This window comes from Canis aureus, chromosome 22, assembly GCF_053574225.1.
Source record: "Canis aureus isolate CA01 chromosome 22, VMU_Caureus_v.1.0, whole genome shotgun sequence".
NCBI lineage: Eukaryota > Metazoa > Chordata > Mammalia > Carnivora > Canidae > Canis > Canis aureus.
Window position 1 is genome coordinate 50,657,061 of NC_135632.1, and position 19,146 is coordinate 50,676,206.

Here is a 19,146-nt window from a genome sequence, read left to right on the forward strand (position 1 = left end):
ATTCCTCTTTTTCATTCTTTTTTCTCACTTGTTCACTTTCTCTCTTATGGGCTTCCCAATTGATTTATTTGGAAACCTATGATATTATGAGTAGTACCATAATATACCTGTATTAACGAAAAGGAAAGCCACAACTTTTACAAAAACTGTAATTAGGGACGCCTGGGTGGCTCAGCAGTTGAGCATCTGCCTTTGGCTCAGGGTGTAATCCCAGGGTCCAGAATCGAGTCCCACATCGGGCTCCTTACAGGGAGTCTGCTTCTTCCTCTGAGTCTCTGCCTCTCTCTCTGTGTGTCTCATGAATAAATAAATAAAATCACTCCTCATTATCCTCTAATATAGGGTTTTTCAGACTTTCTTGGTTCATAGTGTCCATAGGCCCAAAAAAGTACATTAACAGTCATATATACTAAGTAGTTAGATCCAAACAAGTTAATAGTAGTAATTTGATGGTATCTGACAGAAGATGCTTTGAAAAATTAAAGTAACCTATGGGGCTCCTGCGAATTTTCTGTAGTGCCCTGGATGTCATTGTACACAGTTAAGAAATAGCAGTGATTCCACTAAGTGATACTACTTCTCTTGAAGCACCAGCATTGAAGATACGTTTAACTTTTTCAAGTTCTGAGTTTTTTTCTTTCTTTAACTAATAATGATTAATATTTCTGTTTATAAAAATTATAATACTATTTTAGGTTAAATAGATTATTGGGACTACCTAGGAAATAAGTTTTTGTAAGAAAAATGCTGTTTGTCTAGCACAGAGTTCTGGGATATAATCTATTTATAATGACTAGAGTACATCAATATTTTCTTCCAAATATTAAGTCATTCTTCTCCTGATCCATCCGCTAACAAGTTGGCATTTCGGACAGTGGCAGCTATGATAGAGAGCTCAAATGGCTAGCAGATCTTCATCTCCTGTGAGATTGAATAGCATCTGGCACCTCTAGGTGCAAGAGGAGCAGTACTACCCTTGTTTCCAGGAGAGCTATACAGCTTCACCTTTCAGGCAGTGATCTCTTGGTATAGAAAAAGGATCTCTTGGTACAAGAAGATTCCAGAACAAACCAGCCTTAGTTTTCAATTTTTCAACAATCACACATACATGTTTATAGTTTATTTTATAACCCCTAATTTTGATAATTGTATCCTTATACACTCTGCTCCTTCCTGTGCTCCCACTTCAAAAGAATTATCTAGTATTTTTAAGAGGAATTAACGTTGGCCTATTTGATGAAAGACAAAGTAGGATGATAACTGTGGATAGTAAGGGGTATGGGTTATGGTTAGGGATGTAGACCTGGCCTCAATGCAGAAGGAAAAAATTTAGTATTTATCATTTTATGTTTGAACTTTCCAGACACCCTTTGAAATAATTACCCTTTTCTGGGCTAGGGAAATGAATTTTAATGAACACTCATACTTGATTTTGATTATAGTTTTAAATTAGGTAGTTTATAGTTCATTGGAAAGGCTTTCACATTCACACAAAGAATTCCAACATATTCAGGATATCAGTGAGAATTTAGATGTGTCTGTAATTTAGTACATTTAACATACACTTAATGAGTTTACAATTGTTTTATTTTGAAATAATTATAGATTTACAGAAATGTTGCAAAAATTAGTATAGAGACTTTCCCTTTATCTAGCTACCTTTTATGTTAACATCCTACATAGTAATAGTGCAGTTATCAAACCAAGAAATCAGCAGTCATAAAATCCAATTAACTACAATCTTAGAGCATCCTAGTAGGAGGTACATGGTGCCAACATATCTTATTGATTAACTTAACCTTGGTAACTTAGTTAAAAATGTTATCCGCTAGGTTTCTACACTGTAGTTACTGTTTGTCCCTTTGTAATTAATATTTTGGGCAAGAGACCTTAACATACTTCACCCTGTTTCTCCTCAAGCCTTCATATGTTAATTACAGTATTCATCAGGGAATCTTTCTGCAAGTTACTACTATGGTATTTGCTCAATGGTGATTTTACATTTTCCCTATTTCTTCTACATATATTAATTGGAATTTTGAGTAAGGAAGAACTTTCTCTTCTCCATTTATTTATCCATTTATTACAGTATGAACTCATGAGTATTTATTTTATCTTACGGTTTATATATAATTTAATACTATTATTATTAATTTTTTTGCTCAAATTCTTCCAGATTTGTCCCTTGGGAGGTCCTTCAGGGTGGTTCCTATAGCCTTTGATCATATTCTGTTCATTTTCCCCTCCATTTTCTTATTTTTTGGAGCCACAGAGTTGTTTTAAGTTTCATCTTCTGTTTACCCTGCCTGAGCACTGGCAACAACCAAGGAGTTTCTCCAAGGAGTTCCGGTTCCTTTCATTGGAGAGTGGTATTTGAAAACCAAGATCTGAATGAGCTTATTGCTGCAGGAGTGTCATTGCAGCTAGATCCTCTCAGTGTACAGGGCTAGGAAATATATTCATTATATATGTATATAAAAATATATAAACAAAACATACATATAGAAAATATATGCACATATATATGCACACAAAACACACCTACACAAAAACATATTTTTCTATTTGTATGTATATTAAAAAACATGAGTTCATACTGACTGCTTAATTCTAATCCAGCACCACATACTCATTTTAGCTTTCCATTTTCTTATATATAAATTCTTTTTCTGACAGCGAGAAATGTGACTTTCATTGTCTACAATGTGTTTACTCATTTATCAATCCTTCTATCCAAAAGTGGTGTCAGAACTGCTAACCCATACCCCTGTGAAAAAAATTTAGAATGTAGTATTAATATAAAGTTATTTTTTTCTTTAGCCTTACAGTTTTCAGCCAAAATATTATTTCCTGTTTCTTAGGTTAGTTCTTTTCTTTTCCCCACTGCTGTTGAGTGTGGATATTCATTTGTAGAAAATTGAGGTTTATTCGCTACATTTTTTGCATTATATTTTTGAGTTCTTCCAAATCCTACTTTTAAATATTTATTTAGGGAGGTATATGAAACATTATTGTTTATTCTAAGAGTCAAAGCAATATTAAAACATATGCAATGAGAAGTGTTGTCCCCCTTATCCCTACCGTCTCATTTCCATTTCCTCCTCTTTTACCTCTTTACCACCTACTAGAGGTAGCTAGTGTTTTAGTTTCTGGTTTGTCCCTTTTATAATGAGCAGATATATACATATTTTGTTAATCTTTGTTTCTTACAAGGATATCATACAATAAATATTCTTTTCAACTTTTCTTTTTTCACTTAAAACAGTATATCCTGGAAGTCAATTTGAATTAGTTCATGAAGGAGTTTGTCATTCTTTTTTATAACTGCGTGGATATACTATAAGTTTTTCAGTCAATGTATAGGTATTTAAGTTTTCCCCAATATTTGGCAGTAAAAATAATGCTTCAGTGAATAACCTTGGATATATGTATTTTTTAACATTGTTGGAGGTATATTTTTAGGGTACATTTCTAGAATTGGGAATTAGGGTCAGTGCACTAGAGCAACCACTAAACAATTATACAAAGTACTCAAAAACCTGTAGATAACCAAAATGAAATTCTAAAAATATTAAAAGTAATCCCAAAGGAAGATAAGGAAGGGGAAACAGAAAACAGATAATAATAAAATGGCAGACTTAAGCTCTAGCATATCAATAATTACTTTAGATATTCCAATTACGATAATTAAAGGATGGTGATTGGCAGAGTAGATATAAAAGCATGACCCAACTATATGCTATCTATAAGAAATTCACTTTCATTAGTAAGATATAGGTAGGTTGAAAGTCAAAGGATGGAAAACAATATACCATGCAAAGGTTAATTTAATTTTATTAAAAAAAAACCTTTTTTTAGATTTTATTTATTTATATATTCATGAGAGACACAGAAAGAGAGAGAGAGGCAGAGACACAGGCAGAGGGAGAAGCAGGCTCTATGCAGGGAGCCCGATGCGGAACTTGATCCCGGGTCTCCAGGATCAGGCCCTGGGCTGAAAGCAGGCGCTAAACCGCTGAGCCACCCAGGCTGCCCCGCAAAGGTTAATTTTAAAAACAATGTGAATGGCTATATTAATGGCAGATAAGATACACTTCAGAGCAAAGAAAACTGCAAAGGGGAACACTATATAATGATAAAACAGTCAATACACCAGAGACTTAACAATCTTAAATGTGTATGCAGCAGGCAATAGAGCTTCAAAATACATGACACAAAAGTGACAGAACTGAATGGATAAAATTGACAAATCTATAACTTTCATTGGAAACTATATAAAATCAAATTACCAAAGAAGATAGCAAGAAAGGAATAAAGGAACTACAAAATAGCTGGAAAACAATTTAACAAAATACCAATACTGAGTCCTTGCATATCAATTATTAATTTAATTTGACTATATTAAGTTATCCAATTAAAAGAATATCTAAATGGATTAAAAAATAAGATTCAGCTATATATTGCCTTCAAGAGACTTCCTTGAGCTTTAAAAACACACTTATGCTGAAAGTGAAGGGATGAAAAGAGCTATTCCATGCAAATGGAAGCCAAAAGACGGCAGGCAATACTTTTATCAGAAAAACTACACTTTAAGTAACAAGAGACAAGGTCATTATATAATGATAAAGAAGTCAGTTCATAAAGAGGATGCATGTGTGTGTACCCAATATCAGAGCAGCCACATCTATATAGGAAATATTAACAGATCAAATGGGATAAATAGACACCAGTGTAATAAAAGTAGATGTGAATACCCACCTTCAACAATGGGGATATCATCCAGCAGAAAATCGGTAAAGAAACATGTGACTTGAACTACACTTTAGACTAAATGTACTAACACATATATACAAAACAATCCAACAGCAGCAGAGTACACTTCTCTTGAGCATATTCTGACCATTCTCAGGAATAGATCATTGTTAATTCACAAAACAAGTAATAAAATATAAGAACACTGAATCAGGCATCTTTCCTAATCAGTATGATACTAGAAATCAATAACATGAGGAAAACTGGAAAATCCACAAATATGTGGAAATTAAACAGCATACTCCTGAACAGCCAGTGAGTCAAAGAAGAAATCAAAAGAGAAGTAAAAAAAATCTTGGACAAATGAAAATGGAACCACAACATACCAAAATCTTTGGGATACAGCAAAAGCAGTTCTAAGAGGGACATTCATAATGATAAATGCCTACATTAAGAAGAAAGGATGTTCTCAAACTTAACTATATGTATACCTCAAAGAACTAGAAAAAGAACAAACTAAGGCCAAGGTTAATAGAAGGAAGGAAATAAAGGTCAGAACAGAAATAAGTAGAGACTAGAAAACAGAAAAGGACAAACTGTCAAACAGAAGTCAAACTGACTTTTGGTTTTCAAAAAGATAAAACTGACAAGCCTTTTAGCTACCCTAAGGAAAAAAAGACAACTAACATAAATCAGAAATGTAAGAGGAGACATTACAACTGATAGCATGATAGCACAGAAATACAAAGGCTATTAACAGACTACCATGAACAATTACACACTGATGGGACAACCTAGATGAATAAATTCCTAGAAACATACAACTTACCAAGTTTCAATCATGAAGAAATGGAAAAAGTAAGATTTTGAGTAAGGAGATTGAATCAGTAAAACAAACCAAAACAAACAAAAAACAACTCTCCATAAAGAAAATCCCAGGGCTAGATAGTGTCACTGATGAATTTTACCAAACAGTTAAGGAAGAATTAATATCAATCCTTCTCAAAGCCTTCCCAAAAAAATGAAGATGAAGGGACACTTCCAGACTCATTTACAAGTCAAGCATTACTCTGATACCAAAGTCAGACAAGTATATTACAAATACTGAAAATCACAAGACCGTATTCCTCATGAACATAGATACAAAAATCCTCAACAAAATATTAGCAAAGCAAATTCAACTGCACATGATACACCAGGATAAAGTGAGATTTATCCCTGGGATACGATAATAGTTCAACATGTGCGTATCAATATGATAATACTACATTAACAGAATGAAGGATAGATATCAAATGATTCAATAGATGCAGATGACAAAATTTAACATCCTTTTGTGATAAAAACTCTAAACACATTAGGTATAGAAAGAATGTACCTCACTATATCAGTGCCCATATATGACAAGCTCACAGCTAACATCATACTCAATGGTAAAAAGGCTGAAATCTTTTCCTCTAAGGTCTGGAACAAGGAAATGATGCTTACTGTCACCGCTTTTATTTAGCATAGTGCTGGAAGTCCTCGCCAGAGTGATTAGGCAAGAAAAAGAAATAAAAGACTTTAAAATTATAAATAGTTAAAATAGTCTGTTTGCAGATAACATGATCCAACATACAGAAAACCTTAAAGACTCCACCAAAACCTGTTAGAACTAATAAATGAAGTAAAGTTGCAGGATACAGTATTGACATACAAAAATCAGTTGCATCTTAAAAAAGCATTTGGCAAAGTACAACATACATTCATTATAAAAACTCTCAACAAAATAGGACTAGAGGGAATGTACCTCAACATAAAAGCTGTATACAAAAACCCCACACCTAATGTTATCCTCAGTGGGGAAAAACAGAGCTTTTCCTCTACTGCCAGGAATAAGACAGGATGTCCACTCTCATCATCATTTACCATAGTACTGGAAGTCCTAGCCACAGCAATCCGAATAGAAAAAGAAATGAAAGGCACTCAAATTGGCAAGGAAGAAGTCAAGTGATAGTGTGTGTAGAAAACCCAAAAGACTCCAACAAAAAACTGCTAGAACTGATAATAAATTCAGCAAAGTCACAGGTTACAAAATCAATGTACAGTAATCTGCCATGTTTCTATACACCAATAATGAAGCAGCAGAAAGAGAAATCAAGGAATAGATCCCATTTATAATTGCAACAAAAACCATGAGATACCTAGAAATAAACCTAAACAACGAGGTGAAAGACCTATACTCTATAAAAACACTGATGAAAGAAATTGAAGAAATTAAATTCCACAAGAAATGAAAAGACATTCCATGCTCAGAGATTGGAAGAACCAATATTGTTACAATGTCTATACTACCCAAAGCAATCTACATGTTTAATGATCCCTATCAAAATGCCAACAGCAGGGGATCCCTGGGTAGTTCAGCCGTTTAGCCCCTGCCTTCAGCCCGGGGCTTGATTCTGGAGACCTGGGATCGAGTCCCACATTGGGCTCCCTGCATGGAGCCTGCTTCTCCCTCTGCCTGTGTCTCTGCCTCTCTCTCTGTCTCTATGTCTCTCATGAATAAAAAAATCTTTTTTAAAAAATGCCAACAGCATTTTTCACAGAGCTAGAACAATCCTAAAATTTTTATGGAACCACAGAATGTGTCTAATAGCTAAAGCAGCCTGGAAAAAGCAAAGAAAAGCAGGAAATATCACAATTCCAGACTTCAAATTATATTACAAAGCTGTCCTGATCAAAACCGTATGGTATTGGCACAAAAATAGATACATAGATCAATGGAACAGAACAGAAACCCCAGAAATGGATTCACAACTCTGTGGTCAACTAATCTTCGATGAACCAGGAAAGAATATCCAATGCAAAAAAGACTTCAGCAAATGGTGTTGGGAAAACTGGACAGCAACATCCAAAGAATGCAATTGGACCACTTCCTTACATCCTACACAAATATAAATCCAAATGGATGAAAGACCTAAATGTGAGACAGGAGGGGTTCCTGGGTGGCTCGGTCGGTTAAGTATCTGCCTTCAGCCCAGGTCATGATCTCAGGGTTCTGGGATTGAGCATCGCCTCAGGCTCCATGCTCATTAGAGAGTCTGCTTCTTCCTCTTCTTCCCCCTCTTCTTGTGCACACTCTCTCTCACAAATAACAACATAACAGACAGAAAATCATTAAAATCTTAGATGAAAAAAAAATCTTAATGAGAACAAAGGCAGTAACCTCTTTGACATTGGCCATGTAGCAGCTTCTTACTAAATATATCTACTGAGGCAAGGGAAACAGAAGCAAAAATGAACTATTGGGACTTCATCAAGTTAAAAAGTTTCTGCACAATGAAGGAAACTATGAGTAAAACTAAAGGCAACCTATGGAATGGGAGAAGATATTTGCAAAGGACATCCGATAAAGGGTTAGTTTCCAAAATCTATAAAGAACTTCTCAAACTCAACACCCCAAAAATGAATAATCCAGTTAAGAAATTGGCAGAAGACATGAATAGACATTTTTCCAAAGAAGATGGAAAACAGACACATGAAGAGATGCTTAACATCACTTACCATCTGAGAAATGCAAATCAAAATTACAATGAGATATCACTTCACACCTGTCAGAATGGCTAAAATTAACAATACAAGAAACAATAGTTGTTGGGGAGGATATAGAGAAACAGGAACCCTCTTGCACAGCAGGGATGCAAACTGGTGCAGCCACTCTGAAAAACAGTATGGAAGTTCCTCAAAAAGTTAAAAATAGAATTACCCTATGATCCAGCAATTGCTAGGTATTAACACAAAGGATACATAAATACTATTTCACAGGTATACATGCACCCTGATGTAGCAGCATTATAAATAATAGCCAAATTATGGAAAGAGCCCAAATGTCCATTGACTGATGAATGAATGAAGAAGATGTGGTATAGAATAGATATACAATGGTATATTACTCAGCCATAAAAAAGAATGAAATATCACCATTTGCAAGTGTGGATGGAGCTAGAATATATTATGCCAGGTAAAATAAGTCATTCAGAGAAAGACAAATGCCATATGATTTAACTCATGGAATTTAAGAAATAAAACAGAATAGGGAAAAGAAGAAAGAGAAGCAAACCAAGAAACAGACTCTTAACTATAGAGAACAAACTGGTAGCTATTAGAGGGGAGGTAGGTGGAGGGACGGGTTAAATAGGTGATGGGGATGAAGGATCATTTGTTGTGAAGAGCACCAGGTATTTGTGGAAGTGTTGAATCACTAAATTGTACTCCTGAAACTAATATTACAGTGTATGTTAACTGGAATGTAAATAAAAACTTAAAAATTAAAATAAAAAATAAATCAGTTGCATTTCCATATACTAACAATGATGTATTAAAAAGACCTGAAGAAAACAACCTCATTTATAATAACATCAAAAATATACTTAAGAAAAAAATTTACTGAGGAGATAAAAGACTTGTACACTGAAAACCATAAAACATCAGTATAAGAAATAAAAACAAATAGTTTGAAAAATATTCTATGTTCGTGGAATGGAATAATTAATATTGTAAAAATGTCTATGTACCCAAAACTCACTATAGATTCAACTCAACTCCTATCAAAATTTTTTTACAGAAATAGAAAAAATTTTAAAATGCATATGGAACTATGACCTATGACTTTGAATGGCTAAAGGAATCGAGTAAAAAGAAAAGTAGGATGTGATGTATATATACAATGGAGTATATATTATTCAGCCTTTAAAAACATGGATTAACCTGGTATATATAATGCTAAGTGAAATAAGGCAGACAGAGACAAATCTGCATGATCTTACATGTGGAATCTAAAAAAGGCTAATTCAGCAACAAATGAGAATAGTGTTTGTTACCAGGAGATGGGGAGTGGGACAAATGAGATGTTGGCCAAAGGGTATAAACTTGCAGTTATAAGATTATTAAGTTCTGGAGACCTATTTTATAGCATGGTGACTATAGTGAGTAATAAGGAATTGTGTACTTGAAATTTGCTGAGAGTAGATTTTGTGTTCTTTGTACACACACACATACTAGGTGACATGATAGATGCATTAATTATGTTGACGGTGACCATTATTTCACAATGTATATGTCTAGTAAAACATGTTGTATACGTTAACATTCCTCGGTGTAACTGGGGGGAAAGAATCAATACCAGTGCTAGCAAGGATGTGGAAAAAGTGTCTCATATGTTATTGGTGGGAATATAAAATCGTGTAATCATTCTGGAAAATAGTGTAGCAGTTTCTTTAAAAACTGAACATATAAAAATCAAGGACTGCTATTGACTTGCTGGGCATTTATGCTAATTAAATGAAAACTTGTACTCAAAAACTTGTATACAAATGTTCATAGCAGCTTAAATTGTAATAGCCAAAAACTGGGGAGAGAGAACAGATGTTCTTCCGCAGGTGAATGAACAGTTCAGTTGTGGTACATCCATACCAAGGAATACTACTGAGCAGTAAAAATCAGCAAACTGTTGAAAGATGAAGCAAGCTGAATTGATCTCAGAGGAATTGTGCTGATTTTAAAAAGCTAGTCTCAAAGGCCATATGCTACATGGCTCCAATTATTTTTTTTTAAGATTTATTCATAAACAGAGAGAGAGAAGGAGAGAGAGGCAGAGACACGGGCAGAAGGAGAAGCAGGCTCCATGCAGGGAGCCTGATGGAGAACTTGATCCCAGGACCCCAGTATCACGCCCTAGGCTGAAGGCGGCACTAAACCGCTGAGCCACCTGGGCTACATGGCTCCATTTATATAATGACAAAGTTATAGATATGAAGAACCGATTAATGGTTGACAGAATATCCTGAGAACAGGGCTTGGGAGATAAATATAAATGGATAGCATGAGGAAATTTCTTTGTGGCGATGGAACAGTTCTGTATCTGTATTGTGGTGATGGTTACATGAATCTGTACATGGGATAAAATTGCATAGAACTATACACACACAGATGAATGCATGTAGAAAGTGGTGAAAACTGAATAATGTCTAATTAACAGTATTGTAACAATGTCAGTTTCCTAGTTTTTATGTTGTTTTACAATTATATAAGAAATCATCATTGGAAGAAGCTGGACGAAGGGTACCAGGACTGTGTACTATTTTGAAAATTCCTGTGAGTCTATAATTATTTCAAAATAAGTTTTTTAAAGGTAAGTACATAGATACTGCCAAATTTCCCTCCAGAAGGGCTGTACCAATTTGTGTATACAGTATGTATGTATATATATGTGATGTTTGTATATATGGTATATGTGTGTGTGTGTATGTGAATTCTGGTATATGTGCATATGTAAACATATAAATACATGCACAAATAAAAAAGACTATTCAGCAAAGCTTTGCTAACAGTGTATTGTCATTTTTTATCTTTTCTAATCTGTTAAGTAACAAATGCTGTTTCAGTGTTGTTTGAATTTACATTTCTTTTATTATAAATGAGTTTGAACATTTTCTTTTAATATACTTGAGGGCCATTTTTATACTTTGTGTTGTGAATTGTCTTTTCCCATTTTTGTTAGACTCTAGTTCTTTGTTCCTTAAATGTCAGGAGTTCTTAATATATTGTACTAGACCTTGATGCTATATAATTACAAATATTTTTTTCCAGTTTGTCAGTTGTCTTTTGGTGCTTTTTGCCATGCAAAAATTTTTATTTTTATTCAACCTAAATTACCAGTGTTTTTTAATTGCCTCAGTTTTGATTCATAGTTATTTTTTTATTGCATCTGAATTTTGAGTCATAATTTCCTTGCATCAAAGTTTTGGAGGAATTCACTCATGTTTTCTTCTATTACTTGTATGGTTTCATTTTTATATTTAGGTTTCTAATCTATTTGGAGTTTATTCTTATGTGTGGTGTAAGATAGAGATCTATTTTTTTCCCAAGAGTTTTCCAGTTTCCCCAGCACTATTTATTTAATTTGAGTGATTTGAAATGCTACCTTTATCACATACTAAATTTCATTTGTGCTTGGGTCTGTGTCTGAACTTTGTATTTTATTCCACTGAACTATTTGTTTATTCCTGCACCAGTTCTACAGTTTTTTAATTATAGAGGCTTTAAAGTATACATTAACATTTTGTAGAGATAATCTTTTTTTTAAAGATTTTATTTATTTATTCATGATAGACATAGAGAGAGAGAGAGAGAGGCAGAGACACAGGCAGAGGGAGAAGCAGGCTCCATGCAGGGAGCCTGACGTGGGACTCGATCCCGGGACTCCAGGATCACGCCCTGGGCCAAAGGCAGGCGCTAAACCGCTGAGCCACCCAGGGATCCCCTTGTAGAGATAATCTCCTGGAAAATTTTTCTTTTCAATGTCTTTCTTGTTCTTATTGCATATATGTTTTTACTACATGAACGTCAGTATCAACTTCCTAACCCCATGTAGTAGCTTGTTGGTATGTTTGTTGGAATTATGTTAAATCTATGAATTAACTTAGCGAGAACTAACAACTTTATAACATTGAGTTCATTTAAAGAATATGAAATGTTTTCTGTTGTTCAAACTTATGTGTTTTTCAGGAATATTTAGGGTTTCTCCCAATAAGTATTTAATCTTTGTTGCTATTGAATGTGAGTTTTTCTGTATCATCATATACTGAATTTCTTTATTTTTTGTATACATAAAGGGCATTTGTTTTGTTTGTAAATTTTATGTTCTAGAAATTTGAAGTCTTTAATGTTTGAGTTAGTTTTGTCTTTGAATCTGTGAGCATTTCCAGGTATACTATCATATCATATATGTGAACAGAGTTTTAATTCTTCTTTATCATTGTTATGCCTGTAAGTAATTTGTTTTATCTAATTGCTTTGGCTCATACCTCTAGTACAGTACTGAATAATAATAGATATAGTGGGTATCCTGATCTTAGTGGAAATCTCTCTAGATTTTCTCATTAAATATAGTCATAGGTTTAGGACTACAGTGTATATATTTAATTGCTTTAAGAAAGTATCTCTCAATTCTTATAGTTGTAGGTGAATTGACGTTGAATTTTATCACTTTTTTAATATCTATGAAAATAATCATGATTTTTTTCTCTTAGATTTATTAATTATGGTGTATGATACTGGTGGATTTTTTTTTAATATTGAAGTTACCTTACATTTGTGAAGTAAATGCCACTTTGTCATGGTGTGTCATTTTAAGGTGATCTTGTATTCTGTCAATGTTTTTTTAAATTATGAGGTAAAATACATATAAAATTTACCATCTTAACCATTTTTAAGTGTAGAGTCAGTGGTATTAAATACATTCACATCACAACTGTTATCCCCATAACTCTTTTCAATTTGAAAACTGATTTGCTTGTTAATATTTTCTTTAGCTTTTTGCATCATCATTATAAGTAATATTCTACGCTTTTCCTTCTTTGTTCTGCCTTTATCTAGTTTAGGTATCAGTGTTATTTATACTTGATTCATGAAAGGAATTAGTAAATTATCCTTTCTCTTTAATACTCTGGAATAATTTTTAGAGGACTGGGACTAATGATCAAAATTGACCCCAAAGTTGGCTGTTATGTGGTACTCTTAGCTTAATGGCACCCTGTTCTTTCTCCTTTTTCTTCTTTTTTTTTCTTTTTTCTGTTTCCAGTTGGCAAAGGATGCTTCTTCTTTCATTTTTGTCTTATTTTTTCTTTCCCAGAAGCTATGCATTTTATAGATTGTGTTCTTTAAATCACATATATCTTTTAAGTTCCTGCTGTGTGGGTTGTGTTCTAATTTACCCTTTTTTTTTTTTTTAAGCATTTTTCAAACTTAGTGTGGACTTTGTCTTTGTGGTGGGATTTTTTTTAGTCAACGTTACAGCTGCCTGTTCAGTTTTTCCATGGGTTTTTTTGTGTTGTTTTGGTTTGTTTCTGCTTATCACAAATCCTTGTGGGATCAGCAAGGGTGGAGTGGAAGCAGGAAAGATCAAGTGCTGTCTTTAATGTTTTTTTCTCCTTTAATTCACAATTATTTTGAAGTTTGTCACTCTCTTAAAATTACCTAAAGGTTGAAAGTATGGTTTCATGTGGATTTTGCTTTTTCCTTTTTGTTGCCTATGGTTTTGGAAGGAAATAGTGTGAGGTAGGTATCTTTGTGTTTGCTGTTTTCTTCATCTCTCAAGAATTTTTATAGTATGTTACTCCATTCCTTTTTTTTTCTCCACTCTCTTAGGTATAAACTATAGAACAAGTGAATTAGGGACAATAGTGACTTTTGAAGGGTGAACATAATTAACCTTTTTCTATTATTAAAGGTTACGGATGAGGCAATTTAAAAAGAACTGGAAATGTGATTTAGATTCAGCCTTGAACGAAATAGAGGTATGACACTTATTTTTTTTAAATAAATTGCTGAGATCTCTGAAAACCAATAACAAAGAAACTTTGAATAATAACTCCATTTTATGAAAAGTTTTTTAAACACTGTTGTTATACAGAGAAAATGCTCACATAAAAGAAGTCTAATATTTTTTTAATACTTTGAAATACAAACAATTTCTAGAGTTATAGACTGTTCTAAAAATAATTCTAGAAATAGTTTTTCAGCTTCAAAATTAACATACTAAGGTATAATCTAAGGCTTAGCCTTTATTTCTTGTCACTGGACAGTCTCAGTGCACAAGAAAGTTGACCTTCTTGTCACAATCCCTAAATGTCTGCAGTGTGTGAAATGATAGCAGAAAGCCAAGGTCAGTTTGCCCTCTCCAGGCATTTGGAGTATAAGAGAACTTTCCAGAAAAGAAAAGAAAAGAAAAGAAAGAGAACGAACTTTCAAGATGATTTTACTGTTTAGTTTAAGATCATTTTGTACTCCCCTAGTAATTGTTGGTTTAGTCTTAACTTAATTAGTATTTATATCCTTGAAAAAAAATATTTTTTTGGTGTGGAAAATTATTACTTTGTAATAGAAAATAATGGGAAGATGGTAAGTTTACAAAACTTACTTTGTAGTCCCTTTCATAGAAGAAATGTTAATACCCAAAAGGATGGGGCCCAAAATTATAAATGGGGCCAAATAATAGAAAAATGCAATCTCTAAAAGTAGTAAAATAATTTATTTCTGTAGAGACAGCTCAAATCATATAGTTAATCATCTGTTTTCCATAAAATCTGTGTCCACTGTCTAGTTCAGGTTTGGGGGTGACATCATTAAGTACATTGGGCAAAGATTATTAAAACAAATGTACATTGCCCATCTGGAACTCCTAGATACTATGGTATAGTCAGAAACACAAATTGTACAATAGCAAGTTATTGATGGAGTATAACAGTGTTAAGTTTATAAGATCTACAGATTCTGTTATTAATTTATATATATCTAATGCCTGCATGTGCCTATTCCGTAATATGTTTGTATAAATGACAGCTTTCTTTTTTTGTTTTGTTTTGTTTCTAATAACTCTGATAGCATTGTAAAGAAAAAGGTGACTGGACCAAACTGGGAAATTTATACATTAACATAAAAATGGGCTGTGAAAACTTTGCAGATTTCCAGAGATTTTGTGCTTGTATTGCTGAAACACTAACAAAAGACTGTAAAGAAGAGAGACCAGGTGTTCCATTTTGTGAATTTGCTGAAACAGGTAAAATGTCACTGTTTGGGTCTGAGTATTGTACGTGTTAGGGTGTTGCAGTGTTCTTAACACAAAGGTAGAGTTCTTACTATTTTCCATAATTTTCCATGTTGGAGATAATATTGCAGATTTCAGATACTTCTTCGCTTTATAAATGTTTCATCTTTTTATTATTAAGTTAGATTATAATGATATAAAATTAAGAATTGATGTTTTATGTTATTTTTCTCATGTTTTATGTTATTTTTCTTTGCAGTCAGATTGGTAAAACTGTTCCTAGCAAATTAGCACCTGAAGTTTTGAATCATTAAAGTTGTTACTATATTCAGTACTATCAGTCAACAAAATTCATGTTTTTGAGACTCTTTTTTTTGTTTGTTTGTTTGTTTGTTTGTTTGTTTTTGGCATGAGCTCTTCACTGCTATATTCTCTATCAGAAGTCAGCAAACCTTTTCTGCAAAGGGTCAGGAGTAAATATTTGAAACTCCACATGTTCACATATGACCACACAATCATATAGTTTTCTTTTCCTTTCAAATAACCCTTTAAAAATAGGGAAACCATTCTTAGCTCACAAGCTGTACAAAAACAGGACACAGGCCAGATTTGTCCTTATAGGCTGTGGTTTGTCAACACACTTATTAATCTTTGTTCTAGTATCAGTAATTTCATATTAATTTGCCTTTGCTGCAATTTTAAATTACTTTTTCACTTTTTTCCACATGCCTACTTTGTGTTTCAGTTAGCAAAGATCCACAAATTAGTGAAGTCGATAAAACCTTGCTGGGAAGAATTGGAATCAGTGCTATGTACTTCTATCACAAGCTGTTGCTGTGGTCCAAGGTATGTCATTAAATTTTCGTTTTGGCTTGGTACAGAGAGTGTTAATCTTACATTTTTTAACAGGATATAGTTAACCCTGCAAGTAAGAAATTTGCTAATAATTGTTACAAGTGACAAAATTAGTCCCAAACTAGTAAGTGAATTATTAGGTAGTGTATTAGGCAGATGTGGAAAGGTAGTAGCATGAGGCCAGCTACCCTGAAGAATCTCAGTTTGGGAGCACTTAGGAAGCTATGCTAAGTATCGTTTATTTGAAGCAACTTTCAACAGAGAATTTTGCTACCTCCTATATATTGATAACGTTATAATTTTGCAAAAGTTCAAGACACCTTTTTTAAGATGAACCCAGGGAATTCACAATTAACATAACTCATTAAAAATCATCTCCTAGAATGGTCTTGAACACTATATACCATGTATCTTGATATCTACCTTTGAGGTTTAGCTCACCATAGAAGTGGTCTAGTTATTCTGGACCATCCTGAACTACCATTTTTTAGATTTCCCTGATGTAGCAGGTGGTTATAGATTCAATAAAGTGAAATAAAGTAGAGAACAGGAAACTCTAAAATAGAATTAAGTGCTGAGGGATGGATGGAGCAGTTGAGAGTCAGTACTGAATCAGCTATTATAATGTATCTTTCGTTACTTCCTTCTTCTTATAAAAAGGTTATTTCATAACTGAATACGTTCAATAACATTTAAGTCCATGGTCATTCATACTATACAAATTCATTGATTTTTTTTTTTAATTAAACAAAACAGCAACAGAATCCTTATACATAAGGTCTCCAGTCTCCAAGGTCAAGAGGTTAGCACTCACTGTGTGGTAGGCCTGGGATAAGCAGAATGTACCTTGTCCCTGGTCTCACAGTTTAGCTTAAGGTTCATCATAGCATTAATTTCTTGGATATTTAGTGCTTGAGAAATTGAGGACAACATAACAAATTCTTTTCGACAAAGATTTGCTGAAATTTTTATTTCTATTATTATTATTTTTAAAGATTTTATTTATTCATGAAAGACAGAGAGAGAGAGAGAGGCAGAGACACAGGCAGAGGGAGAAGCAGGCTCCATGCAGGGACCCCGATGCGGGACTCAATCCCAGGACTCCAGGATCACGCCCTGGGCTGAAGGCAGGTGCTAAACCTCTGAGCCACCCAGGGATCCCTGAAAATTTAGAGTATGTGTTAATTTTATTATTATTTCTTAAGAGGCTGGTAAGTTTGTACCTGTATTATAATTTAAATTTTTCACTGTCTTATTTTATTTAGTATGATGTTTTTTAGTTAACCTTTTGAACACAAAAATAAAACCATTAAAATTAAGCTAGAGCTATGTCTTTAAAAATGCACTCATTTCTGTAATCAACTTGAAAGTACCTTGATATCGCAATATGCATCTGACTCAATTATCATAGAATATAATGTAGGACAAGGATCTACAGACTAAAGACCTAATCTGACCTCTAGCCTGTTTTTGTGCATCTCAAGAGCTAAGAATGTTTCTTACATTTCTAAAGAGTTAGAAAATAAAAACAGCAACAACCAAAAAAGAATGTATAGCTTGACCACATGTGACCTGTGGAGTCAAACTAGAAAAAGTTTGCTGACCCTTGATATGAAATAATAATATATATCTAATTTCTGATGTCTAGACTAGAGATAATCTTTATGTAGACTATGTGAAATAATTAGTCTATTGAATCAAAAAAAAATTTTCAGCCAGCAGTTTTATTCTTTTTCCCCCCACTATCCTTCTTTATGTAAATTTAATAAGATATCATCTTGATTTTCACTCTCTCTCACTCTTGGCTCTTAGGGTGATTAACAGAAGTGCAAAACTTAAAATCAATAGTTTTCCATATTACGGCACGAAATTCCTTTTTCAAATGAAATCTTTAGGGCAAGTACAGGTATAAAAACCTTTGAAAAGGGGCTCAGCAGGGTGAGGATTAGTAAGAGGCAAAGCCCTGCTTTCTCCCCTTCCCTGTCTTCTGTGTGGCTAATCAGGAGGGGGCTTAAGGAAAGAGTCTTTTGAGAACCATTTTCTAGAAGGATGATTCAAATTGGATAATTGAGTTCTGTATAATTAATGATTTTACATCTCTTTGATACTTTAAATGCATGATACTAAATTAGTGTTCTTTATTTTTACTCCAGGGAAGGAAAGTCTTAGATAAACTATATGAATTAAAAATACATTTTACAAGTTTAAAAGGACTTACAGGGCCTGAGAAGTTAGCACCAAGATGTCAAATTGTGAATATTGCAGCAGAAATTTTTCTAAAAAGTGGAAGCCTAGATGGTGCCATTTGGGTATTGAGGGGTAAGTTATGATGTATGCAAGCATAACATAATTTGTTATAATTCTTGATTGTGTAATTACCTTATGTTGATGTTGAATTCTGGGTGGTAGTTTGCCCTACTAAACCCTAGTGATCATGTGGGTAGGAAAGATGGTTGTTGTTTGTATAAAATGAAAAGAGAAGGTTAACTTCATTTTAAAGAAAAAATTTTGTGACCTTTGGTTGAGAAGCTAGATCTTACTTTGACCCAGGCACCATGCAAAATGCTTTACCTGGATTATCTCAGTTCATCTTTATAGAAACCCTATGAGTTTAGAATTAGTATAACTCGCTCCTTTTTTTTTTTTTTTTAAATAAAAAATGTCAAAGACATCAAGCAACTTGCCCAGTTGCTTATATAACAAGTAAGAAATGAAGGCTGGATTCAAACCCAAACAGTCCAGCTTCAGAGCCCAGGCTTTAGCTGCTGAGACAGGGAGATCCATATTATACTTGGCATAAACTCTTGTCTTTGTACATACAGGCAAACATGACTTTAAAGCAAGATAAGTAAAGCTTACTTCCCTAGTAAGTCAATCCATCTAGCAGAAATTACAATGAAATTAAGCCAGCAGAAGCAATTATGGTTATTAGTTTTCTATAAATAAACTTACAG

General features: G+C 33.6%; 1 protein-coding gene and 1 long non-coding RNA gene across 3 annotated transcripts in view; one reads left to right on the forward strand and one right to left on the reverse strand.

The window, feature by feature from the left end:
* The window catches only part of TOPAZ1 (testis and ovary specific TOPAZ 1), a 77,891-nt gene that overhangs the window by 40,012 nt on the left and 18,733 nt on the right, over positions 1–19,146 (forward strand). For both annotated transcript variants that reach the window (XM_077865999.1, XM_077866000.1), the window contains 4 exons: positions 14,021–14,087; positions 15,175–15,349; positions 16,083–16,183; positions 18,346–18,511. In XM_077865999.1, the coding sequence (XP_077722125.1) occupies positions 14,021–14,087; positions 15,175–15,349; positions 16,083–16,183; positions 18,346–18,511 (509 nt within the window). The remainder of the gene's footprint in view (positions 1–14,020; positions 14,088–15,174; positions 15,350–16,082; positions 16,184–18,345; positions 18,512–19,146) is intronic.
* LOC144294209 (uncharacterized) overlaps positions 17,157–19,146 on the reverse strand; it is a 54,992-nt gene continuing 53,002 nt past the window's right edge. The window contains exon 4 of the long non-coding RNA XR_013361673.1: positions 17,157–17,353. This is a non-coding gene — a long non-coding RNA (uncharacterized LOC144294209). The remainder of the gene's footprint in view (positions 17,354–19,146) is intronic.